Source organism: Scyliorhinus canicula, chromosome 6, assembly GCF_902713615.1.
Source record: "Scyliorhinus canicula chromosome 6, sScyCan1.1, whole genome shotgun sequence".
Lineage (NCBI taxonomy): Eukaryota > Metazoa > Chordata > Chondrichthyes > Carcharhiniformes > Scyliorhinidae > Scyliorhinus > Scyliorhinus canicula.
In genome coordinates this window covers 44,702,627-44,730,082 of record NC_052151.1, presented here as the reverse complement: position 1 = coordinate 44,730,082, position 27,456 = coordinate 44,702,627, and the positions used below count along the sequence as shown (strand labels likewise).

Below are 27,456 nucleotides of genomic sequence, written 5' to 3'. Positions count from 1 at the left end.
TCTTTAATTTTGCTGGCATTGAGGAATAGATTGTTGTCGTTGCACCACCCCACTAGGTACTCTATCTCCGGCCTGTATTCTGACTTGTCGTTATTCGAGATCCGGCTGACTATGGTCGCGTTGTCAGCAAACCTGTAGATGGAGTTGGAACAGAATTTTGCCACACAGTTGTGTCGGACAGGGAGTATAGTAAGGGGCTAAGTATGCTGTCTTGCAGGGCCCTGGTATTGAGGACTATTGTGGAGGAGGTGTTGTTCTTCATTCTTACTGACTGTGGTCTGTTGGTGAGAAAGTCAAGGATCCAGTTGCAGAGTGAGGAGCCACGTCCTAGGTTTTGGAGCTTTGATATGAGCTTGCTGGGATTATGGTGTTGAAGGCTGAGCTGCAGTCAATAAATAGGAGTCTGATGTAGGAGTCCTTGTTGTTGAGATGCTCGAGGGATAAGTGTTGGGCCAGGGAGATGGCGTCTGCTGTGGACCGGTGGTATGCGAATTGCAGTGGATCAAGGCACCCTGGGAGTATGTTGATGCACTTCATGACCATCCTCTCGAAGCACTTCATTACAACTTGTTATGGGCCAGGGTTTAGAGAACCCCAAAGTGTATCATGGAGTTCACCTGACCAACAACTTTTACTAGATTGTGGTATGGGGAGCACACAGCCCAGTCTACAGGTGTGGTACAGCAGAGATCGAAAAGTATTTTTTTTAAAGCAAAACAATGTTTATTCTATGAACTCAAGTTAACCTTTTTAAAACACAGTGAACATCTTAGCAGTCATCAATTCAAATACAACCGCCAAAGAATAAAACACTAAGTAATCCTTACTTTCCTTTTAACATCCATAAGACTTAAAATAAACCTTTTAACAGACGCACATCAGGTTTACATTCACTACCGAGAACAGTTATCACTCTGAATTCACCAAATGATCAAGAGATAGTCTTTACATGGCAGAGAGAACAACATTACACCTTCTCTGGCTGACTGTAGCTCCAACACTGAAACAAAACCAAAAAAAGACACACCCAAGCTTTTGTCAAAGTGAAACTAAAAAGCAGCGCCAGAGCTCAGCTCCACCCACACTCTGACATCACTGCAGTACTTTAGCAGACTACCATTTCTTAAAGTGACATTCTCATGACAGACTGATGTCAGGGCCACCGGACGGTAGTCATTTCGGCACGTTCCCTGGTTCTTCTTCGGCATCGGGATGATGGTGGTCTTCTTGAAGCAGATGGGGACCTCTGAGCGGAGTAGGAACAGGTTAAAGATGTCCACAAACACATCTGCCAGCTGGCCGGTGCAGGCACTGAGTGCATGACCAGGGATCCCGTCCGGGCCCGTCGCCTTCCGAGGATTCACTTTCAGTTTAACATCTCATCCAAAGATGATGTTTAAACCTCCCTTCCACAAGACTACAACTTTAAATAATTTGGCAATTAACTTGGATGAACAGTAAACAAGTTAATTACTCTTAAAAAATAACTCAACTTAAAAATAAATATCTCTTAATGGTGAACAGTATGCACCCGAATGAACATGTTCTGTGTGAGGACCAGAATCTTCCCAGACAGCAAAGAGAATATCTGAAGATTGGGGATCAAGGTTAATTTTTCATAAGATGCACGAGTGGTTAAGTTCAGGATCGTATTCAAAAGAGCAAAAATATAATTCCTCATTATCATTCTTAGTATAACAGTACTACTAAGTGCAGAGTCATGGCTTCAATTCAGCTGTGCATGCAAGCTACAAAGAAATAATAACTTTTGCCCATGCAAAAAAACTGTTTTTGTCATCCTGTCCTCATGCTGTTAAATATTTGCCCTCTTGCTGATGAGCTATAGAGCTACCTCACTCCCTGGACCTAGAGTGCCCACAATAGTGACTCTCCTGCCATCCTAAGATCAGTAATTGTTCAGGTCTGTGCTGTTAACCCAGTGTTCTTCAATTTTTTTTCCGGGGACCCATTTTTACCAACCAGCCAACCTTCGCGAACCACGCCGGCCGACCTTCGCGACCCACACCGGCCAACCTTCGCGACCCACGCCGGCCCACCTGCGTGACCCATGCCGGCCGACCTTCGCGACCCACGCCGGCCCACCTGCGTGACCCACGCCGGCCGACCTGCGTGACCCACCATTTTCTCTTACCTGGTTTGCTGCTGACAAAAATGGAGGAAATGGTTTTGGGACCCTTTGGCCCTCATACATGTTCCTCCAATGGAACCTGTTGGATGAAGGTGAAGTATTCCGGTGTCGGAAAGTATGGAGTCTCCATCTGTCCAAAGTTCTGAATTTTTTCCCTGTAAAATCTTATCAAATAAACTACCCCCGCACTTGTAAAAAAAAAAAATAATGAGTAAAACAAATGGAAAAAATGAATAAAACCCCCCCGAACATATAAAAAAATGAAATGAAAAACATAAAAATGAAATGAATAAAAACCACTACAAAACTTGTAAACCAAAAAGCTGCAACCGCTTAAAAAAATAGTATGAAGTCTTACAACACCAGGTTAAAGTCCAACAGGTTTGTTTCAAACCGATCATGCGCAATGTGGCTGATTTTTTTAAACCTGCTTGCGGAATGCGCATGCGCGCCGATCACGTGCGCGCATGCGCAATGTGGCCGAATTTGTTTTTTAACATGTTCCCGGCCGCTTGCAGCCGGCGTTTTGAAAAGCTGGCTGCTCCGCGGGGATTTGCGCAATTGGGAGCGCCGCGGACAACGGCTCCGCGACCCTCCCGTGGGTCGCGCCCCTGACTTTGAAGAACACTGTGCTAACCAATAGGGGAACACTTGGTTAAAAATGATCATTTAACCATAATATTTATTTTAGTACTGGAGGAGAGCAAGGAACAATGTAAAGTAAAATATCTGGACTGGAAGAGATCCAATTTCAATTAGATTAGAGTAAAATGGAACCAGAGTGCTTTAAAAGCTATAATGGAACAATGAGGGATCTTCAACTATCATATTGAAAAGAAGAAAAAACATTATTCTTTATGAGGGTATGATGTCATTGACATCAGAGACATAGTGGGGGGGGGGGCAGAATTGGCAACAGAGGATATAAGATCTTCAGGCGAGAAAGGAAAGAAGTAAAAGAGGATGGGGTGTCACAATTTTGATCAGGGAATCAATTATGGCAGTAAGGAGGGCCAACATCTTAGGAGGCTCTTCAAATGAAGCCTTATTGGTAGAACCTTGCTGGGAGTGTTCTATAGGCCCATTAACCGTCCTAGAGAAATAGAAGAGCAGATATGCAGGCCAAATTCAGAGAAGTATAAAAGTAGTAGGGTAGTGATAGTGGGAGATTTCAACTTCCACAACATTAACTGGGGTAGTCGTAATGTGAAAGGTTTAGAGGGAGCAGAATTCCAAATGTGTCCAGGAGAACTTTTTAATCCAGTACTTAGAAGGTCCTTTTGGAGAGGGAGCGGTCCTGGACTTAATTTTAGTTAACAAAGCTGGGCAAATGAAGTATCAGTAGGGGAGCACTTTGCAGACAACGATCATAACACCGTTAGATTTAAGGCTGTTATGGAAAAGGACAAGGATGAGCATGAAATCAACGTTCTAAACTGGGGAATGGCAGATTTTAATAAGATCAGATATTATTTGACAATGACATCATACCCTCAGCGTGTACTGGGAGCAGATATTTAGGTAAATCTGTGACAGAACAATGGAACACATTCAAGAAGGAGATAGGCAGAGTACAGGGACAACATGTTGCCATAAAGAAAAAAAGGGATGTTTATGGCAGATATCGAGGGCTCAAAAGAGCAGAAACCCTAGAGGTGTATAGAATGTGCAAGACATAAACAAAAAAGGACATTAGGAGAGCAAAAAGGAACAAAAAAGATACTGACAGGCAAAATAAGGGAAAACCCCAAGTCGTTTAACAATAAGAGTTAAAAGATAACGAGGAAAGAGTATGGCCCTTTAAGGGCCACAGTAATCATTTGTGTGGAGCCAGAGGACGTAGGAAGGGTTTGAAATGAATACTTTGTGTCAGTGTTCACTAATGAGAGGTAGAGGAATCAGGGAGGAGAGTGATATAATTAGATAAATTAACATGGACAGAGAGGAGGTTCTGAGTGGTCTGGCAGGCTTAAAAGTAGATACATTTGCAGGACGAGATTAAATTTATCCCAGGCTGTTGAGTGAGGCAAGGGAGGAAATAGCAGGGGCGCTGGCAATAATTTTCAATTGCTCTCTGGTCACAGGAGGATAGTCAATGGGGTACCATTATTCAAGAAGGGAGGAAGGGATAAACCAGGAAACCACAGGCCAGTCAGTCAAACCTCAGTGGTGGTGATATTATTGGAAGCAATTCTGAGACAGAATTAATCTGCATTTAGAGAGCCAGGGATTAATCAAGAACAGTCCCCCTTTAATGTGGATTCCAGAACAATACTCTATCTGTGGCCTAACCAACATTTTACGCAATCCCAGCATAACCTCCCTGCTCCTAAACTCTGTGCCCTGCCTAATAAAGGCAAATATACCATATTCCTACTTAACCACTGAATCCACCTGCCCTGCTACCTTAAGTGATTGGTGTGCATGCACACCAAGATTCCGCTGATTGTTGATGCTCCCAGTTCATCATGTATTCCCTTGCCTTGCTTGTCCTGTGCAAGTGCATCACCTCTCACTTATCCAGATTGAATTCTATTTGCCGCTGATCACCCATCTGACCAGCTCGTTTATATTCTCCTGTAATTGAAGGCTATCCTCCTATTTACCACCCCATCAATTTTCACATCATCCATGAACTTACTGATCATCCCTCAAATGGTCATGTCCAGAACATTTATATAAACCACAAACAGCAAGAACCCCAACACTGATCCCTGCGGTACCCCACTGAACACAGGCTTCCAGTCAGAAAAACATCCCTCGACCATCACCCCCTGCTTCCTGCCACTCGGCCAGCTCTGATCACATTTGCCAAATTTCCTAGGATCTCATGTGCTCTTAACTTGTCTCCCATGTGGGACCATATTAAAAGCCTTGCTGAAGTTCATGCAGACTATGTCAACCTCTTCGAAAAATTTAATAAAGTTGGTCAGACATGACCTCCCCTTAAGAAAACAATGTAGACTGTTCTTGATTAATCCCTGGCTCTCAAGATGCAGATTAATTCGGTCTCAGAATTGCTTCCAATAATTTCCCCACTGAGGTTAGGCTAACTGGCCTGTGGTTTCCTGGGACCATAGCCCTCAAACTGGAACCTTTACAAGATTCTTCCTCCATCCTAACCCACTCTACCCCTTCTCCTTTCCACCATCAGCGCATCTTATCCACATTTGTCGCCCAATAATGATTAAGCAGATTCAGCAACGCCAACCCCCCCTGCTGCCTCAGCAACAGGGTTATCCCCACCCGTGGCACCTTCCCCTTCCATACAAAGTCCAAAATAATCATGTCTAATTTCTGAAAAAAGACCGTTGGCAGAATATTAATTTTCACCACTTGGACCCTACCCACCATCGTCAACTGCAGTGTATCCCACCTCCTGAGATCCCCCCGGCTTCCTCCACCAGCTTTGTCCATTCCCTCGCTACCTGAATCCCCAAATACCTAATCTATTCCTCGCTACCGTAAATGCATTCCCCAAAAATTAGCCCGCTGTCCCGGCTCATTCGATGGGAAAACCTCACTTCACCCTACATTCAGTTTGTACCCAGAGAACCCTCCAAACCTTCCCAGCAGGCCCATAATCCTTCCCATAGTCTCCAGTGGATCTGGAACATACAGCAAAAGGTCATCAGCATAGAGCGTCGTCTGAAGCTCCCCCTGTCCCCTCATAATACCCTGCGACTCTAACGACCCCCTATGAGCCATTACCAACGGCTCAATGGCCAGTGCAAATAGCAACGGAGACAGCCCTCCCTCGTACCCCTGTGTAAGTCAAAGCTTTGCCCATATTATTCGTCCTCACACTCACCCTTGGTGCTACATACAGCAACCGCACCAATGCCACAAATCTCGGCCCAAACCCAAACCTTCCCAAAACCTCGAACAAGTACCGCCATTCCATCCAATCAAGTGCCTTCTCCACGTCCATGGACACCAGCACCTCCGGTACCATAGGCCCCAACGGATCCATCACTACATTCAGCAGCTTTGTCCTATCTTATATTACTCGCAAGCTGCCTGCCCTTCACAAAGCTGTTTGATCTTCTGCAACCACCCCGTGACACAATCCGCCATCCTCCCCACCAACAACATAGCCAATACTTTCACATCTGTGTTCAATCGTGATATGGATCTATACGACCCATCTATCGAGTCAATAAATAAATAAAATAAATTAGGCTGTGTGAAGTTTGCCAGAAAGAGATGGCAGCAGAGGGCAGGCCACACGCCCTGCACGCACACTCGATAGATCCACAGGGTCATTCCCCCTTTTCGGGATTAGTGTTATTACTGCTTGCGTCATCGTCTCCGCCAGTTCCCCCTTCTCCAGCGTTTCATTTAACGCCCGCAACAGGTGTGGTGCCAGGTCCGTCGCAAATTCCTCATAAAATTCCACTGGGTACCCATCCGGCCCGGGGGCCTTCCTGTCTTCATCCCCCAAGAGTAAATATATGCTTAGTGGTGCATGGTAAAGCTTGAATACTTAATGAATACGCTGCATTGGTGTTTACTAAGAAAAAGGACACTGACAAAAAAACAGTAGAAGCAGAGATGGTGAGATGAAAGGGTGGAGTGAAAAATGACAGGATGGATGCACGGGAGAGGTTGGCAATTGGTGGGTAAGTCACCTACCGAAAAGAAGTGGAAATAGTAGAAAAGCTTGCCATAATCTACCAATTTTCTCTGGATATGGGACAGGTGTCCGAAGATTGCAAATGCGACATCCTTATTCAAGAAAAAGTATATTAAGAACATTCCCATTAAATACTGTCCGGTTGGGTTAATATTAGTGGTAAGGTTTTAGAAACTATAATGTGTTACAAAATGCAAATACTTTGTTTAAACTGGAGGTCAGGACTCAAGTTCCCAGCAGACCTCGGACCTCCTGCTCACATGTGCAGTATGCTTTTATGTTTCCACCTGCAACTGGCCCTGCATGCCTGCACAGAAGAGCCAAAGTCAAACAGTGTGAAGAGATTAGGTGACCTGAATCAGAGAGCCAATCAGAGAGAAATCCAGAAAGTCCAAGGAGGCAGCCAAAGAATGGTGGCTCCTTTTGGAGCAGTGGTGTTCTGTTTGGCATGACTGAAGATCTGAAAGTGGGCATGGAAGATGAAACTTCAGTGTACACAGACATCCAGAGGAAAGGAATCTCAACAGAGGTTGAAACCCTGGAGATGGATTCTTGTTCAAGCCATCCAAGTAGGAGTAAGATTTGGAGAGAATTCCAAGGTGAGTTCTTTGATTGTAGAGTTTGGAGACCTTCATGTGAAAGATAAGAGTTTCAATGAGGCTTGTAGGCTTATGATGTGACAAGCTTCAAGGTTGCTTTTTGAAAAATCCATGGAATCTCCTTGGGTCACATATAATATTTACCATTGAGCATGGTGTGTCTGAACATAGCTCATCTGTTAATTCACATGTATCGCATAATTACCTTGAATATTAGAGTACAAGCTAGATATAGTTAAAAAATGTATCTTTCCTAATTTGTAAGTGTTTGTAAAGATATAGCTGGAGTAAAGGAATAGTGCGATTTGAATCATACTCTTGTTTGTATTGAGATCTTTCCAACCTGTCTGGTATAATAGTTTATTTTTTCTTGCTTAATATGTTTTGTTCTTCATGTTAAAAGTTCATCAGCAGACTCCTGTAAATTTGTTCAGTAACTTCCCCACGGTTTAAAAAAAGTTAGGATTGATCAAGTTAGGTTTCACTGTGCAATCTGACTTGGCCAGTATCAGCTGGGGTTGTAACAGAAGAGCAGGGGGAAATCAATAGGAGAGATTGTGGTTTATATAAATGATTTGGATGGATTTAAAAGGCAAACATTGTTTGATTAATATAATTGAATCTTTTGATTTGAAGAAGGAAACGCAGGGATGTTGTTATAGTTAGGAGATATAGTGGCGGAGTGACTGAAATAGTATTCCAAATGACCAGGCTAATGCTCTATATATATATAATCTTTATTGTCAGAAGTAGGCTTACATTAACACTGCAATGAAGTTACTGTGAAAAGCCCCTAGGCGCCACATTCCAGCACCTGTTCGGGTACACAAGGCAGAGATTTCAGAATGTCCAAATGACCTAACAGCACGTCTTTTGGGACTTGTGGGAGGAAACCGGAGCACCCGGAGGGAACCCACACAGGCACAGGGAGAACATGCAGACTCCGCACAGACAGTGACCCAAGTTGGGAATCAAATCTGGGACTTTGGTACTGTGAAGCAACAGTGCTAACCGCTGTGCTACTGTGCCGCCTCTAGATCCATGGGTTCAAATTCATCCATGGCAGCTGGTGAAATTTAAATTCTGTTAATAAAACAAAATCTGGAATTCAAAGCTATTCTCAATAATGGTGACCTGGAAGCTACAACTGATTGTCATAAAAAGCCAAGTAGTTAACTAATGCCCTTTAGGGAAGGAAATCTGCCACCTTGACTTGGTCTGGCCAACAAGCAACTCCATACCTACAGCAATATGGTTCATTCTCAACTGTCTTCTGAAATGGGTTTAGTTAGTTGCTTAGTTCAGGGATCATTAAGGTAGGACAACAAATGCTGGCCTTGCTGGCAACGCCCACGTCCCAAAGATTAAAAAAACACAGATTTTAAAAAGCATTTGACAAAATATAGGCTAGTTACCAAAATGGAAGCTCGTGGAATGAGGGTCAGTGTCAGCTTGGATAAAGAAAATTGGCTTAAGGACAGAAAGCAGCAAGTCATGCTAAGTGGTCATTTTCCAGACTGAAGGATGGCAAGTAGTAAATTTTGAACATTTTCCAATGAAGACAAGTGAGGGCAATGCCAATGAACTGCTACAAGATTTAGATGGGCTTGCAAAATAGGCAGACAAGTGGCAGATGGAATTTAACGATGCGCAGTGGTTAGCACTGCTACATAACGACACTGAAGACCTGTGCTCGATCCTGGCCCAGAGTCATTGTCTGTGTGGAGTTTGCACATTCGACCCGTGTCTGCATGGGCTTCACCCAATAATCCAAAGATGTGCAGGCTAGGTGGATTGGCCACGCTAAATTGTCCTTAATTGGAAAAAAAAATTAGTTACTGTAAAGTTTTTTAAAAAGTGGAGATGGAATTTAATAGAGAAAAGTGAGAGACAACGTATTTTGGCAGAAGGGAGGGGAAATAGTTGAAAGGTTTGCCATCATTTTTCAATCTTCTGTGGACAGGGAGAGGCAAAATATACTTAATGGCACTAAAAAGCATGCAAATACAGGGAGACCTGGAGATCCATGAGCTAGATTTTTAAAATTGTAGGGTATACTAAGAGTAGGTAGCAAAGAAATATGAATCTTAAGCTTGATAAATACCGATATTGAAAACAAAAGCAGGAAAGTTACACTGAACCTTTATAGAGCTCTGATTAGGTTACAACTAAAAGATTGCATGCAGTTCCAGTTACCACACTTCAGGAAGAATGCGAAGGTTCTTGAGCAGCACGGTAGCACAGTGGTTAGCACTGTTGCTTCACAGCGCCAGGGGCCTGGGTTCGATTCCCGGCTTGGGTCACCATCTCTGCGGAGTCTGCATGTTCTCCCCATGTCTGTGTGGGTTTCCCTGTGTGGCGCTTCGTTTTCCTCCCACAAGAAACGTGCTTGTTAGGTGAATTGGACATTCTGAATTCTCCCTCAGTACGCGAGCAGGCACCGGAATGTGGTGACAAGGGGGTTTTCACAGTAACTTCATTGCAGTGTTAACGTAAGCGTACTTGTGACACTAATAAAGATTATTATTATAATAGAACTCAGGCGATTTACCAGAATAAATTTAGGGAACTTAGCTACAAAGTAAGGTTGAAGAATTTGAGGGTTATTTCCCCAAAGAGCTGGAGGTGCGATCTCATAGGGATGTACTAGGTTATGACAGGTTTAGATAAGGTGAACAAAGAAAATATGTTCACATTAGTTGATGAATCAAGGATTCTAGGTCATAAATTTAAAGTTTCAGGCAAGAGATTCTTGGAGAATGCTCGGAAGAACTTTATGTGGCAAGTGGCAATGACCTGGTACTCGCAGCCTAAGAGGGTGTTGGAAGTGGAGGCAATATATGATTTCAAAAGGAAATTTGATAGCCACTTGAGGAAATAAATCCTTTTTGACAAAGAATCATCCAGACTTGAAACGTTAGCTCCCTTCTCTCTCTCCGCAGATGATACAAATTGCTTATTGTCACAAGTAGGCTTCAAATGAAGTTACTGTGAAAAGCCCCTAGTCGCCATATTCCGGTGCCTGTTCGGGGAGGCTGGTACGGGAATTGAACCGTGCTGCTGGCCTGCCTTGGTCTGCTTCAAAAGCCAGCTATTTAGCCCTGTGCGTGCTAAACCAGCCCAGATGCTGTCAGACATGCTGCGATTGTCCAGTATTTTCTGTTTTTGTTTCAGATTTCCGCATCTGCAGTAATTTGTTTTTAATCTGAAAAAAATAAATGTTCAGAGGTGCAGGAATAGAGCGGGGTAATTGGACTGGACTACTTTACAGAGAGACAGCAGAGACTCGATGGACTGAATGCTCCCCTTCTGTGCCATAATCACCCTCAGGTAGTGGCGCAATACCATTAGCAATGGCAGCCCCTGGAGAGGGACAGGACAAGTGCCTGATAGAACAAGATCATGACGTACAAAGAGGATCAACATTGCATGCATGTCCATGGTGAAATAGCCAGCCAACAATGCATACAACCACATTGAAGAATGGATACCTAGATTAGGTACTTACAGGATAGCTGGCACTAGAGTTAATGTCTTCATTACATTTGAGAAAACTGTCAACCATCATTTTCAGGTCTTTTACCCTTCCAAGTGACTACCCTCTGAAAAATACTTCATTAACAGTAAAGCAGTTTGAGTTATCTGGTGGTCATAAAAAGTGCTCCGTAAATGCATGTCCCCCCATCCCAAGGTACCTAAAAACTAGGGCTACTACCACAGCAAAGTTCTGAATTACCATTTTGAAATTAATAAATTTGAAAAGATAATTACATTTGCTCAAAAATCCTCATTTCAAGTATGAATAGGATAGCTTTAACACATCTTTACTGAAAAGTGTACTTGGGCAGATTGGTGATAAATACTTCAGCAGATGTAGGTCATCAAATAACATTGCATGTCACATCCTCTCTGAAAAAAAGTTTCCAACTAGAACTGAGTTACCAGTGTAGCGGTGATCAAAATACAGCAAAGTTAAGTTTAAGATGAAACTATCATTTAATAATACCTCAGCTCCACCCATCCACTTGGGGTAATCCGGAAATTCAGCACACAATATATCGTCAGACTGTTGAAATCCCAGTTTATGATAATACAATTTCTGATGAAGATTCAGAGATGTTTCAGTCCCTGGTAAGAAAAATAACAATTGTACGAGATCTGTCTTCATCATTTTCATACTTTTTTTAAAAAAGCCTGTAAATTAATTGGTTTATTAAAAAAATAGCAAGTTACAGAGTCATAGAGGTTTACAGAATGGAAACAGGCCCTTCGTCCCAACTGGTCCATGCCGCCCAGTTTAACCACTAAGCTAGTCCCAATTGCCCACATTTGGCCCATATCCCTCTATACCCATCTTTCCCAGATAACTGTCTAAATGCCTTTTAAAAGACAAAATTGTACCCGCCTCTACTATTGCCTCTGGCAGCTCGTTCCAACACTCACCACCCTCTGTGTGACAAAATTGCCCCTCTGGACCCTTTCATATCTCTCCCTTCTCACCTTAAACCTACACCCTCTAGTTTTAGACTCCCCTACCTTTGGGAAAAGATGTTGACTATCTACCTTATCTATGCCCCTCATTATTTTATAGACCTCTAGAAGTTCACCCCTAAGCCTCCAGGGAAAAAAGCCCCAGTCTATCCAGCTCTCCTTACACCTCAAACCATCAAGTCCCGGTAGCATCCTAGTAAATCTTTTCTGCACTCTTTCTAGTTTAATAATATCCTTTCTATAATAGGGCAACCAGAACTGTACAGAGTATTCCAAGTGTGATCTTACTACTGTCTTGTACAACTTCAACAAAACGTCCCAATTCCTTTATTCAATGTTCTGACCAATGAAACCAAGCATACTGAATGCCTTCTTCACCACCCTGTCCACCTGTGACTCCACTTTCAAGGTGTTATGAACCTGTACACCTAGATCTCTTTGTTCTATAACTTTCCCCCAACTCCCTGCCATTAACTGAGTAGGTCCTTCCCCGATTCAATCTACCAAAGTCACATTACATTTATCTAAATTAAACTCCATCTGCCATTCATCGCCCCACTGGCCCAAATGATCAAGATTCCGATCACCTTCTTCACTATCCAGTCTGCCACCAATCTTGGTGTCATCTGCAAACTTACTAACCATGCCTCCTAAATTCTCATCCAAATCATTAATATAAAAAACAAATAACACTAATCCCTGAGACACACAGCTGGTTACAGGCCTCCATATTTGAAAAACAACCCTCCACAACCGTCTTTTCAGTCTTGTTGTCAAGCCAATTTTGTATCCAATTGGCTGCCTCACCCTGATCCCGGGAGATTAAACCTTATGCAACAACCTAACATACGATACATTGTCAAAGACTTGCTAAAGACCATGTAGACAATGTCGACTGCACTGCCCTCATCTATCTTCTTGGTTACCCCTTCAAAGAACTTAATCAAATTTATGAGTCATGATTTCCCACTCACAAAGCTTTCCTACTGTCCCTGCCTCTCTCTGGTTTAGCTCAGTGGGCTAGATAGCTGGTTTGTGATGCAGAGCAAGGCCAGCAGCGCGGGTTCAATTACAGTACCAGCTGAGAATTCTGAATTTTCCGAACAGGTGCTGGAATGTGGTGACTAGGGGCTTTTCACAGTAAAGTCATTGCAGTGTTAACGTAAGCCTACTTGGACAATGAAGAGATTTATTTAAATGCTTGTAGATTCTCTCAGAATACCTTCTAACAACTTACCCACCACAGACATTAGGCTCACTGGTCTGTAATTCCCAGGCTGTTCCCTGCGGCCCTTCTTAAACAAAGGCACCACATTTGCTACCCTGCAATCTTCAGGCACCTCACCTTTATTCATAGAATAAACATTGTTTTGCTTTAAAAATTACTTTTCCATTTTTGCTCTACCATACCTGTAGAGTGGGCTGTGTGCTCCCCATACCACAATCCATTAAAAGTTGTGGGTCAGGTGAACTCCATGATGCACTTTGAGGCTCTCTAAACCCTGGCCCCTAACAGATAGTTAGGGACATCTACGCAGACAACAGACTAACACTAGAGGAACTAACAGAGAAGTTCCAACTGCCCAGCGGAAACCTGTAACGATACATGCAAATTAAGAATTTCCTACATAGGGGAACAAAGACATACACACGGATGTCAAAACAATCGCTATTAGAGGACCTACTGGACGCAGACAACGTTGGGGGGGAGGGGGGGGGGGGGGGGGGGGGGAGAGAGGAAAGAGAGAGAGAGAGAGACTGCGGGACCTGTCTGGGCGGCTACTGGGAAAGGCACACTCTCTACTGGACGGGACAAGAGAAAAATGGCAGGAAGACCCAAGTAATTCGCAGAAGGGTCAGAGGGGAGTTAAGTCATCCAAATTACTATAGGGACCTGGAACACATCGTCTGAAAGAGTGGTAGAGGCAGAAAAGTGCACATTTAAGATGTACTTGGATGTCTACTTAAAAGAGTGGTGACCTGAAGGGCTGTTGAACTAGTACAGGAAGGTAGGATCAACAAGGGCTCAATTGGCAAATATCCTCCTTCTCTGTTGTAAATGTTCTACGTCTTTGTATTAACAGTGACTACACTTCAAATTTATCTTATTGGCTGTAAAGTGTTTTGGCACCTGAGGTTGTGAAAGGTACTATAGCAATGCAAGTCTTTCCTTCCATTAGCAGAAAAATGTAATGTATTCTTCAAAATACCTTTCACAATGCAGCACTAAAAAAAAAGCATTAGGTTGCACTGAGCAATCAATGACAAACACAAGTTGTTCTGATGAAAGGATCATCGACCTAGATCGTTAATTCTGTTCTTCTTCTGCAGATGATGCCTGAGCTAAGTATTTCCAGCATTTTTCTATTTTTATCACAAGTTATTAAGGATTGATTTCCATAAAAACTAGAATTAAGTAACTATAAAGGTCCCCAGTCATAGGAGATATATTTCAAAACTCTCAAGGAGTTGGGGAAAATACTGACACCTCAATTGTCTATTTTGGGAACTCCATAAATAATCTTGCAATTTATTCATTCTTCAGATGCTACTTCTTGTGCCTAGTATGAAGGACCGCTGCTTTAGGCAATGCATCTTCCTATGCGCAAAAATGTGACTGCATATGTCAAGCAATCATAAATTCCTAACTTGCTGACGGTACGGTGGCACAGTGGTTAGCACTGCTGCCTCACAGCTCCAGGGTTCAATTCCTGGCGGCGTATGACTGTCTGTGTGGAGTTTGCACTTTCTCACCTTGTCTGCGTGGGTTTCCTACAGGTGCTCTGGTTTCCTCCCACAGTCCAAAGATGTGCAGGTTAGGTGGATTGGCTATGCTAAATTGGCTCTTAGTGTTCAAAAGGTTAGGTAGGGCCTCACGGCGCTGAGGTCCCAGGTTCGATCCCGGCTCTGCGTCACTGTCCGTGTGGAGTTTGCACATTCTCCCCGTGTCTGCGTGGGTTTCACCCCCACAACCCAAAAATGTGCAGAGTAGGTGGATTGGCCACGCTAAATTGCCCCTTAATTGGAAGAAATAATTGGTAATCTAAATTTTAAAAAAAAAGTTAGGTAGGGTGGAGGCATGGGCTTAGGTAGGGTCCTCATTCCAAGGGCCGTGCAGACTTGATGGGCCGCATAGCCTCCTTCTGCACTGTAAATTCTATGATATCTCGAGCTCTCCAATAAAACAATCAAGACTAAAATTGTGTTATCTCAGGCTTTAAACTACCAATCAGATTAAGTAGTAGAATTAGAAGTACGAACATATTTCATCAGATTTCGAAACAAGACCTGAGCCAGGGAAGTGGGATGGGAGTTTTCGGAGATGGGAGGAGCAGGGAGTCAGGGCATTAAAGGATTTGCTTCTAGGGGGCCGGTTTGCGGGATTGAAGGAGCTGGAGGTAAAATATGGGTTGGAGCAGGGGGAAATATTTAGGTATATGCAGGTCCGGGATTTCGCTAAGGAGATAGAGCTTGCCGTGCTGCCGGCATCCATGCTGTTGGAGGAGGTGCTGGCGACACGGGGAATGGAGAAAGAGGTGGTGTCGGCAATTTATGGGGCGATTCTGGAAGAGAAGGTAACGCTGGAGGGGATTAAGACAAAGTGGGAGGATGAGTTGGGAGACGGCATGGAGGAGGGGTTGTGGTGTGAGGTTCTCTAGAGAGTGAATGATGCCTCAACTTGGTACACGAGGTTGTGACTGATCCTGAAGGTGGTAAATAGGGCGCACCTCACAAAGGCGAGGATGAGCCGACTCATTGAGGGGGTAGAGGATGTTTGCTAACGTTGGGGGAGGAGCCCCGCAAACCACATTCATATGTTTTGGTCCTGTCCAAAGCTGGAGGGCTATTGGAGGGAGTTGTTCAGGGTAATTTTGAAGGTGTTACATGTGAGGCTTGAGCTGGGTCCTCTGGAAGTCTTATTCGGGGTATCGGATTGGCCGGTGTTGGACGCGGGTGCGGAGGCAGATGTTTTAGCCTTTGCCTCGCTGATCATCCAAAGGCGGGTCCTGTTGGGGTGGAGGTCAGTTTCTCCACCCTGTGTCCTGGCGTGGCGGAGGGATCTGTTGGAGTTATTAGCACACAAAAAGGTGAAGTTTGAGTTGAGGAGAAGGCTGGAAGGGTTCTACAATTCATTGGCTGTCTTTATTAAGCACTTTCAAGAATTGGATGGCATTGAACATTGGAGTGGGGTTTGGACTGTGTATGTTGTTGATGACTATGTTTGGGGTAATGATGGATTCCTGATTCCTTTTTCTTTGATGTTTCTATTTAAAATGTTGAGGGTTGTTTGGGGATTGGTGGGAAGGAAGGAATTTTTGGCCAGGGGATTGATTGTATTTGTTACTATTGATTGTGGTAGGTGTAAATTTGGATAAAAATGTGAAAAAGGAGAAGAAAAATATATTTTTTTAAAAGTTCTGATCTTCTTGCCAAAAGAATTTACATTTGTCTTAACTTGCTCATCTTTTATTACTTTCTAATTCCCTTCACTTGTTGTCTTCCACACTATCACAAATTTTTCCACCCTCCCCCACCTCACCTACATAAAAGCCATTACAGTGCAATCTTTTCCCAGTTCTGATGAGAGGTCATTGGTCTGAAAAGTTAACTTTGTTTCTCTCAACAGCCGCTGTCTGACCTGAATATTTCCAGCATTTTCTGGTTTCAAAGTGTCGGCCCCCCCTGTGAATTTAACAATTAGCACTGATTGTAGTCCTCCTCTTCAGTAATTCATTCATTGAATTCTTTACATCAATATTAACACTTGCAACAAAATATAGATCCCAGATATCCATTATTTTTCCAGTAAACAAATGAAAGTTGGCCAATATACTAAAATTGCATTCATTTAAAGCACTTACGAAATTTTAAGTTCAGAATCAAGACACGTGTCTGATCCAGCGTTATCTATTCTGCATTTAGGGATAGAAAATGCAGAGGCAGAATTCAGAAAAGGAATGAAACAGAGAATTGCCGGGGGGGGGGGGGGGGGGGGGGGGGGGGGGGAAGAGAGAGAGAGAGAGAGAGAGAGAGAGAGAGAGAGAGAGAGAGAGAGAGAGAGGAGAGAGAGAGAGAGAGAGAGAGAGAGAGAAGGCCGCTGCCAACTGCCCCCGACCGGCACAGCGTGATCCCCGCCCGAAAACCAGCGCTGGAGAATTCGGCAGCTGACGTCGGAGTGGCGGGGCGTGATTCACGCCGCTCCCGACAATTCGCCGACCCGGCGGGGGTGGGTCGGACAATCCCGCCCACGGTTCTTCCCGTTAACTGCATCATATCTCACTAAGATGTCACATGACCTGCTTGGCTAGGACTAAACACAATCCCGCATACATTATCTGCTCTCCAGGGACACTCCAACAGTCAGAATAATGTTTGATTAGCCCTCTATATGTAAACAAGTAAATGGTTAGAATCAAAAAATGAGGACCTCTTCTTAATTACAGCTTTAGCAGTTACACAGTCTGGATACCTTAACCCAGGCTTCAAATAACATTATCGCCACAAATGTAATATATATGACAATTTCTACATTAATCACAAATGCTTAAAGGCATTTCCCTTCAGGAAATTAATTCTTCAGTTTCACAAATAGCACAAATTTTATCAATCATTTAAATGGTATTACTGGATAATTCTTTTCTCTTTTGAAACTACTTAAAAGGTTCGCTATGTTGTACTATTTCAATTACTTGTTTAGAATTACAAAGCAATACAATTTATTTTAATCGCTGAAATTACCAATGATCTATTCAGGCAGAAGAAATGGAAATCAAGATTATGGTACCGCATGTATTTATTTATTTATTTCTCTATAAGGAGGAGACCTTCAATTAATAAGTGGAGTAACATTGAAAGTGATGGAAGGGGTCGTTGATAGTGCTATCAAGCAGCACCTATTCAGCAATAACCTGCTCACTGACGTTCAGTTGCGTTTCACCAAGGCCATGCACATCTTGACCTCATTATCGCCTCAAGTCCAAACATGGATAAAAGGATTGAACTGAGTTGAGGTGACCAGATGTGGCATCAAGGAGAACTAGAAAAACTGTGGTCAATGAGAATCAGGGGTGAAACTCTCCACTGGTTGAAGTCATATTCAGCACAAAGAAAGATGGCTGTGGTTATTGGAGATCAATTATCTGAAGCCCAGAACATCACTGCAGGAGTTCCTCGGGGTAGATTCCTAGGCCCAATTGTATTCAGCTGCTTCATCAATGATCTTCCTTCCATCATATGGTTAGAAGTCGGGATGATGATTGCACAACGTTGAGCATCATTCACCACTCCTCAGATACTGAAAGAGTCTATATGCATATCCAGCAAGAACTGGACAATATCGAGGCTTGGGTTCATAAGTAGCAATAAACACTCATACCACACAAGTGCCAGGCAATGACCATCTCCAAAAAGAGAATATCCAAACCTGACCGCCTGACATTCAATGGCATTGCCATCGCTGGATCTCCCATTAACAATATGCTGGGGGCTACCATTGACCAGATATAAATGTTGTGGCGACAAGAGCAGATCAGAGGCTGGGAATTCGGTGGAGAATAACCGCCTCCTGTCACATAAAACTAATTTTCAAACCAGAAACTGAGAAACGTGCAAGTAACTATACATATGAAAAAAGTGAATTTTCTTTTGCGATCACATTAATTTGAGTTCCAGTTGAATTGAAAGTACATGGAGCAACCATCCTGGTATATTTTAGTCATACCACTACATAATAATAATAATCTTTTACTGTCGCAAGTATGAAGTAAAGCCCCTAGTCACCACATCCCGGCGCCTGTTCGGTTAAGCCGGTTCGGGAATTGAACCTGCACTGCTGGTCTTGTTCTGCATTACAGACCAGCTGTCTAGCCCACTGAGCTAAACCAGCCCATGAATCATTGCTATTTAATTTATACTATTTTGGGAAATAATAGATATATCCTATATTTATATCTGTGTCCACAAAGTATTTTCCCTTTTGATAATAGTTTCCAATAAGTTTATCTTACCATCACTCTTTCCATCTTGGTTCAGGTAACAATTGTAAAATATTCCCTTTCCATCATGGGTCCAAGCCATGCAGCTGAACTTCACTCTTTTCAAGGTGTCCGGAAGTTCCACAACACCATCAACTTTTAAGAATTTGATGGTTACCCAATCTGACCCACTTGTACTCAGCCCATATGCAAAATATTCACCATCTTCAGAGAATGCATAACCTGAAAACAGAAGGAAATAAACCATTAAATATTATTTAGGTAATTACTGATTACAATGCTGAACTAATTATTCAATAGGTGTTCATGAATTTTATAAAATACACCTTCGCAACAAGCCAAATTATTTTGGTTAGTTTTCACCATGCCTGCTCAACTACAAATTCAAAAGCATCAAGGCAACTCTGACATCTGTCAAGATGGCCATTGTTCATAAAAACCTCAAGCTATTTTATTGAAGGGGTTATAGCACAATAAATGTTGTTTTTGACAAATGTCCACACCTGCATACTTCCAACAGTGGTTACCCGAAAGTGGGAACAGTTACTCTTACTCAGGAGTGGGAACAATGGATGATATTTGCCATGGCACCCATAATACCGCCCCGCCGGAGATCAGTCAATACAGCACGTACTAAGAATTAAGCCCATATCCGTTATATTCAGATATTTTCTGAATGACTCAATAAATTATGAAGTTACACAAACACTTCTAATCAAACCTAGAGTTCTAATGAGGCCGGGATTCTCCATTGCGAGCCTCCCCCCCCTTACTGCTGCTAGTGAGGACGGAAAATTATGTGCTCAGCCAAATCTCCCATTCATTGCAGCGGGATCGAAGAATTCCACTGCCATCAATCGGCGGGCAATTCCGCCCCTAGTTTTAAAAACTGCATAATGAAATGAAATGAAATCACTTATTGTCACAAGTAGACGTCAAACAAAGTTACTGTGAAAGGCCCCTAGTCGCCACCTTCCAGCGCCTGTTCGGGGAGGCTGGTATGGGCATTGAACCGTGCTGCTGGCCTGCCTTGGTCGCTTTAAAAGCCAGCGATTTAGCCCAGTGTGCTAAACCAGCCTCTAATAACATTTGCGTCAAAGACAATATTTTGTTTAAGCCACTTGTTTGGAGAAGAAAATATAAACGAAATTCACTTTAGATTTCATGGACAAAAAAAGTGTCCACAGCAATTTTATTCATAGTCATAGTGGCGGTATGGTAGCACTTCAGCCTCACGGCGCCGAGGTCCCAGATTCAACCCCGGCTCTCAGTCACTGTCCGTATGGAGTTTGCACATTCGCCCCTTGTTTGTGTGGGTTTTGCCCCCACAACTCAAAAGATGTGCAGGGTAGGTGGATTGGCCATGCTAAATTGGCCATTAATTGGAAAAAAATGAATTGGGTACTCTAAATTTAAAAAAAAAATCTTCAACACAACATTCTAAGATGATATGATCATAGATCACAAGATGAAGGGATTTCTATGGCAACTTAAGAGCAATTTAAGTACTGGTCACTCCTGGAACAATTAATTCATAGAATCATATAAATTCACAGCAACAGAAGGCCACCTGTTCCATCACATCTTGCCGGCTTTCTGAAAGTGATCTATTTAGTCTTTACAAAGTTCTTGTCTCCAAGCTTCCAATTAAACCAGATCCCAATTGCCTGATTATTGATTGTTAAAAAGTCAATTTACTCTGCTCTGTTCTTCAGCCACCACATTACCTGAACACAACTTAGTTATTAGATATTAGACTATTAGATATCGCTAAAGCATGTACACACATTGGTCAGAATTGACAAAGTAAAGGTAAAATTATCAACTTATTGCACATTCAGGATGATAAAATATAGTTTATCATAAATCAAAATGACTGTTTGTGAGAGGAACGGAGTAATGAACTGGCCTACATTGCCAATTACTGCACAATGCTAGTGATCCTTGAGCATTACCTACATCAGACAAAACCTGATGAGACAGATAAAGCATTGAATTACACAATATAACTATGCAATATGCTGTAGGAAAACTTCCATAAGTATTTTTAATAGACTAAAAAATCTCCAATCTAATTGGAGAGATATAGTAAAATGGTGTTCTTTTATTACTCGTAGTAGTGTTCTAAATCTGTAAAATGAATACGTTTGTTCTTCAACAGCTAAATTAAACTGAACCTTCATGTAATTTTCTTTAATAAAAGAATAAACCTCTCAAATGCTACATTAATGCTAATTAACAACCACTTCACATAATTAAGATATGCAGTAATAAAAATAATAATTTTTATTAGTGTCACAGGTAGGCTGTCATTAACACTGCAATGAAGTTGCTGTGAAAAGCCCCTAGTTGCCACATTCCAGCGCCTGTTCGGGTACGTCCAATGTCCAATTCCAATTCATCAGAATGTCCAATTCACTGAACAAGCACATTTTTCGGGACTTGTGGTAGGAACCTGGAGACAGAATGCCACTGTGCCACTGTCGGGTCTGTCCTGCCAGAAGGGTAAGACGTACCCAGGAATGGTGGTATCTAGAACATCATCAAGTGTGATTTGATGAGTATGACTATGTCAGGCTATTGCTTGACCATTCTGTGGAACAGCTCTCCCAATTTTATCTGAAACCCCCAGATGCTAATATGGAGGACTTTGCAGAGGGCAGTATGGTGTGGCAGTAATTAGCACTGCTCTCCTCACGCCGCCGAGGACCCGGGTTTAATCCCGGCCCTGGGCCACTGACCGTGTGGAGTGTGCACATTCCCCGCCGTGTCTGTGTGGTTCTCACCCCACAACACAAAGATGTGCAGGGTAGGCAGATTGGCCATGCTAAATTGCCCCTTAGTTTGAAAAAAGAATTAGGTACTCTAAATGTATTAATTTTTTTATTTTTCAAAAAGGACTTTGCAGCATTGACTGGGCACATTGTGCTATTGTCTTTTCTGGTGATTAGCTCAATGCTGGATGGTTCGTCCAGTTTCATTTCTTTTTTGACTTTTCGGCAATAGTTTGGTATAACTGAGCACCTTGATAGGTTATTTTAGATAGCAGTTAAGAGTCATCTACATTTAGGGGCAGCACGGTGGCGCAGTGGGTTAGCCCTGATGGCTCACGGTGCCCCGTGTTTGCATGGATTTCGCCCCCACAACCCAAAGATGTGCAGGCTAGGTGGATTGGCCACGCTAAACTGCCCCTTAATTGGAAAAAAGAAATGAATTGGGTACTCTAAATTTATAATTTAAAAAGAGTCATCTACATTGGAGTCATAAATAGGTCAGACCAGGTAATGATGACAGATTTCCTTTCTTAGAGGATATCAGCGAGCTAGATGGGTTTTTAGGCCAATGATAGCTTCTCGATCGCCACTGCTAAAACTAGATTTCAATTCCAGATTTTTTTTTAAAAAATTTAATTTCAATTCCACCAGTTCCGCAGAGGAATTTGAACCCATGCCATAGAACACGTTCCTAGTGAACCAGATAGGTTAAGACAATCCAATTGTTTCATGATCACCATTACCGAGACGAGTATTATGTTCCCCTTGGGGAAAACCATGAACCAAAATAAGCCAATTTATCAAATGAAGAAGAGTTTACCGATGTTTCGTTACTCTTACTTGAATACGAATCAGAACCAGCTTAAATTAAACTTGAACCAACAGGCAAATCATACCTCAAATAAAGAGGTACATTCACTTAATTGAAAGATATGTCCTTACACAACCACAAGCACCCACATCGCTTCCACAAATGTGTTACACTACATAGCTACACAGTTCCACAGTCTGCGGCTCTTTATTTACACAAGATGGATCAGGAATCCTATCTGACCACATCTCACCTCTTCCGCTTCACAGGTACAATTATCAGCAGCTAGACACAATTCTACAAATGCTCTCCGTTTAGGGGATAGCTGACCTGATGGTGAAGCTTTCCAAAGTTATTTTTCAACTGGCAAACAATCCCACCTTCATTCACGGCTGGCCACGTCTGAGGAAACATCCAGTTTTTTTAGTCTTTTTGAACTATTTATAACATTCTGCGAGTTGTAGACCTTTTTAAACCAGCTTACGGTCTCCTTTCCTGCCAAACAGAAAAACTGCCCTCTGTGAGCAGGAATTGCTGCTTCTCCTCAAGAATTCGGTGTTCCGCTTCATCTGTCTGCATTCTCTTGTGTTTAATCCTCTCCCATAACCCTTCAACCCTGCTGTTTGCAGCCATCCTTTTTGTGGACAGTTCTCCTTGTGTTGTCCAGCTACATGGCTTCCTTCCTAGTGTTGGTACTGTTTCAATGTCAAGAGCCACCAGGTTACATAGATCAGTATTGCTTATCCATGTAAATTGCAACTGATCGCTTTACAATTGATGCAAACTTCCCAGACAAAATAATTGAGATATTTCCCCCACAGAAATGTTTTTCTTACTGCACTGTTTCCAGGTCAACGGTATAATCTTTATTATTGTCACAAGTAGGCTTACATTAACACTGTAATAAAGTTATTGTGAAAATCCCCAGTCGCCACATTCAGGCGCCTGTTCAGGTGCACAGAGGGAGAATTTAGAATGTCCAATTCACCTATCAAGCACGTGTTTTAGAACTTGTGAGAGGAAACCAGTGTATAGTGAGTACAGTAGAGGACTGAGCACATATCCTTGCGGGGCCCCGGTATTAAGGACTATTGTGGAGGAGGCGTTGTTACCTATCCTGACAGATTACGGTCTGTTGGTGAGGAAGTCAAGGATCCAGCTGCACAGGGAGGAGTCAAGTCCAAGGTTGCAGAGTTTGGTTATTAGTCTTAGGGATAATGGTGTTGAAGGCGGACTATAGTCTACGAACAGCAGTCTGACGCAAGTGTCCTTGTTGTCGAGATGTTCGAGAGTTGATTGTAGGGCCAGAAAGATAGCATCTGCTGTGGATCGGTTGCTGTGGTTGGTGAACTGCAATGGATCAAGACCATCTGGGAGGTTGGCGTTGATCTGCCTCATGACTGGCCGCTCGAAGCATTTCATGATAACAGATGTCAGGGCCACCGGTCGGTAGTCATTGAGGCACGCTACCTTCTTCTTCTGTGGTACTGGTATTATGGTGGTCTTCTTGAAGCAGGTAGGGACCTCGGAGCGGCGAAGTGCGGTGTTAAAGATATCTGCGAATACACTCGGAAGGTCAGCGCAGGCTCTGAGTGCTTGCCCAGGGAACTCCGTCGGGGCCCGTCGTGTTCCGCGAGTTTACTTTCAAGAAGGCAGCTCTTACCTCCGAGGTTGTAATAGTGGGTATAGGTGTGTCCAAGGCTGTTGTGGCGGGTGGCACTGATGTATTGGCTGACTGTTCAAAACGGGCATAGAACTTCTTTAGTTAATCGGGGAGGGATGCTCCAGCCCCAGAGATTCCGCCTGGCCTTGCTTTGTCACCTGTGATCTCATGTAAGCTCTGCCATAGATGTCTTGGGTTTGTGTCGTTGGCCTGGGACTGTAGTTTGATCCGGTATTGTCTTTTGGTGTCCCTGGTGGCTCTCCGTACATCGAACCTGGATTTCTTATATAGGTCAAGGTTGTCAGACTTGAATGTCCCCGTCTGGGGCTTTAGCAGTGAGTGGACCTTTTGGTTGAGCCAGGTTTTCCGATTGGGGAACACCACTATTGTCTACTTTGGTACACAGATGTCTAGTTGCTTGAATATTACTCATTCAAGCAAGTGAAAAATATTCCGCTCCCTGAAGGACTATGGTGAACTAATGGGTTCTATAAAACAATCTTTCATTGTCGTTTCCAAGTGCTAGCTCACAAAATGGGCGGCACGACAGCACAGTGGTTAGCACTGTTGTTTCATAGCGCCAGGGACCTGAATTTGATTCCCGACTTAGGTCACTGTCTGTGCGTAGTCTGCACATTTTCCCCGTGTCTACGTGGGTTTCTTCCGGATGCTCAGGTTTCCTCCCACCAAACATGTGCGGATTAGGTGGATTGGTCATGCTAAATTGCTCCGTAGTGTCCAACGGTTAGGTGGGGTTGCGGGGATAGGGTGGAGGTATGGGCTTAGTTAGTGTGCTCTTTCAGGGGCCGAATGGCCTCCTTCTGTACTGTAAATTCTACGATTCTATGAAAATGACCAGATTTTTAATGAATTCAATATCCCAACTTGCCATGGAGAGATTAGAACACACAAGTTATGGGTTCCAGGCATAAACTACTCGGTTTATCTTCAGTTAATAATTAATGTTTATAAAACTTAGATTTCTAATAAAACATATAGAAATGAGAAAACTCAATTATAGTGAACATCCAAAAATATAAATGGTTCCGACAAGAGGTTGTTGACCTGAAACACTAACCCTATCTTTCTCTTTCCACAGATGCTCTCTGACCTGATGTGCATTGCCAGCATTTTACATTAACTGTTATCTTGCGTTTCTTCAAAGATATATAATTTTATCAAGTAAATAAAGTGATATATATTCTGGGGTATTTTAACACCAACCTCTTAAAGCCACTGTTCCATCATCTGAGAATTTGTTGGGGTCAAGAAAAACTTGGGGTTCATCATCCAGTGAATTTTGGACATACATCACACTTTGGTTCTGTAATCCAGTGTTGAAGAAGTGAAAATATCTATGAAAGAAAATAAATTATGAAAATATAAATTTGGATGTTACGAAACTCAAACCCAACCCCAGATAATTTCCTGAAAAGAAACTAAGCCGCAAACTCTCAAAGTTTAAACAAAACAATTTTTACAAGACAAAACAAAGAAAACACTAAAAAAAACATCTCATGCAGCCTCTCACCCCAGAATCAACTCAACAGACAAATTACAGTCGATTATAAATAAAAAATTACACGTAAAACAGCAAGTACAATTAAGACAGATCTTGAGTATTGGCTCAGCAGTCGATTCAGAATGTCATCGATCTTGGCCACAGGTCCAACAAAACACTGTCTTCCTCATGAACAATTTCAGCTCCTCTTCCAGGGTTAAGCCTGATGCCCAACTGACACCAACACACAGACAGCCAACCAGAGTTCCACAATCATGATCTTCACCAAAAATGGCGCACACCCGCAGAGCTTTCTCAACCCTGCTCACAACAGAGTTGCTTGTTACCTTCGAGCAAGAGAAACAATTGCAACAAACATATCAATGCTTATTTTCAGCTTTTGTATCTAGCATCTGTCTTCTTAAGCTTGCCTTTATACAGTACCACCAGAATCATCATCATCAGAGCTCGGATGGCTCCCGTGTCCTTTTATACGATTTTAGTTTCCCCAGAAATTTTGGATTGCAGTCGGTTTCAGTCCCAGTTTCTTAGAAATTGGAATGGTCTGTTTGTTTCCTCAGTTTCTTTTTCAGCTAGCTCAAGTTGGCTAAATGGCTAGTATGTGGTTCATAATAATGCTAACAGCACAGGTTTGGTTCCCATTCCAGCTAAGGCAGACTTGGGACAATGGCAAACTATAACAAAAACTGCCAGGAAAAACATAGATTGGTGGTGCAGGATTTTGCCATTCAGCCCTTCGAGCCTGCACCACCAATCAATATTATGGCTGATCGTGCAAATTCAGTATCCCACTCTCACTTTCTCTCCATACATCTTCAGCTACAAGAGCCACGTCCAGCTCCCTCTTAAATAGGCGGCGTGGTGGCACAGTGGCTAGCACAGGGAGAGGGTGGAGGTGTGGGCTTGGGTGTGGTGCTCTTTTCAAGAGTCAGTGCAGACTGGATGGGCTAAATGGCCTCCTTCTGCACTGTAAATTCTATGATATCCAATGAATTGGCACCAACGGCTTTCTGTGGTAGAGAATTCCACAAATTCACAACTCTCTTCGAGAAGTTGTTCCTCATCTCAGTCCTGAATGACTTACCCCTTATCCTTAGCCTGTGACCCTGAGTTCAGGACGTCCCCAATATCGGGAACATTCTTCCCGCATCTAGCCTGTCCAGTCCCATCAAGATTTTATATGTTTCTATGAGATCCCCTCACATTCTTTTAAACTCCAGTGAGTACAAGCCCAGTCGATCCAGTCTTTCTTCATATGTCAGTCCTGCCATCCAGGGAATTAGTCTGGTGAACCTTTGCTGGACACCCTCAATAGCAAGATTGTCCTTCCTCAATCTGGGAGACCAAAACTGCACACAAGATGTGGCCTCACCAAAGCCCTGGTATAACTGCAATAAGACATCCCTACTCCAATACAAATGCTCTCGCTATGAAAGCCAGCATATCATTAGCTTTCCTCACTGCCTACTGTACCTGCATGATAACCTTCAGCGACTGTTACACCATGACACCCAGGTCTCACTGCACTTCCCCTTTTCCTAAACTGCTACCATCCAGATAATAATCTGCCTGCCTGTTTTTGCAACCAAAGTGGATAACCTCACATTTTACCAACATGATCTTGCATTTGCCAAGTATTTGCCCAATCAGCCAGCCTGCCCAAGTCACTCTGCAGCCTCTTTGCATCCTTCACACAGTACACCCTGCTACCCAGCTTAGTGTCTGCAAATTTGGAGATAGTGCATAGAATTCCTTCGTCCAAATCATTAATGTATATTGTGAACAGCTGGGGTCCCAGTACTGAACCCTGCGGTAC

At 43.0% G+C, this 27,456-nt stretch overlaps 1 protein-coding gene across 1 annotated transcript in view; it reads right to left on the bottom strand.

Moving 5' to 3' along the window:
* Nucleotides 1-27,456, bottom strand: part of LOC119967133 (prolyl endopeptidase-like) — a 160,278-nt gene that overhangs the window by 114,386 nt on the left and 18,436 nt on the right. Inside the window, exons 4-6 of the mRNA XM_038799252.1 lie at nucleotides 25,343-25,473; nucleotides 18,883-19,092; nucleotides 11,391-11,512 (exon numbers count right to left, since the gene is read on the bottom strand). Of these exons, the coding sequence (XP_038655180.1) occupies nucleotides 11,391-11,512; nucleotides 18,883-19,092; nucleotides 25,343-25,473 (463 nt within the window). The remainder of the gene's footprint in view (nucleotides 1-11,390; nucleotides 11,513-18,882; nucleotides 19,093-25,342; nucleotides 25,474-27,456) is intronic.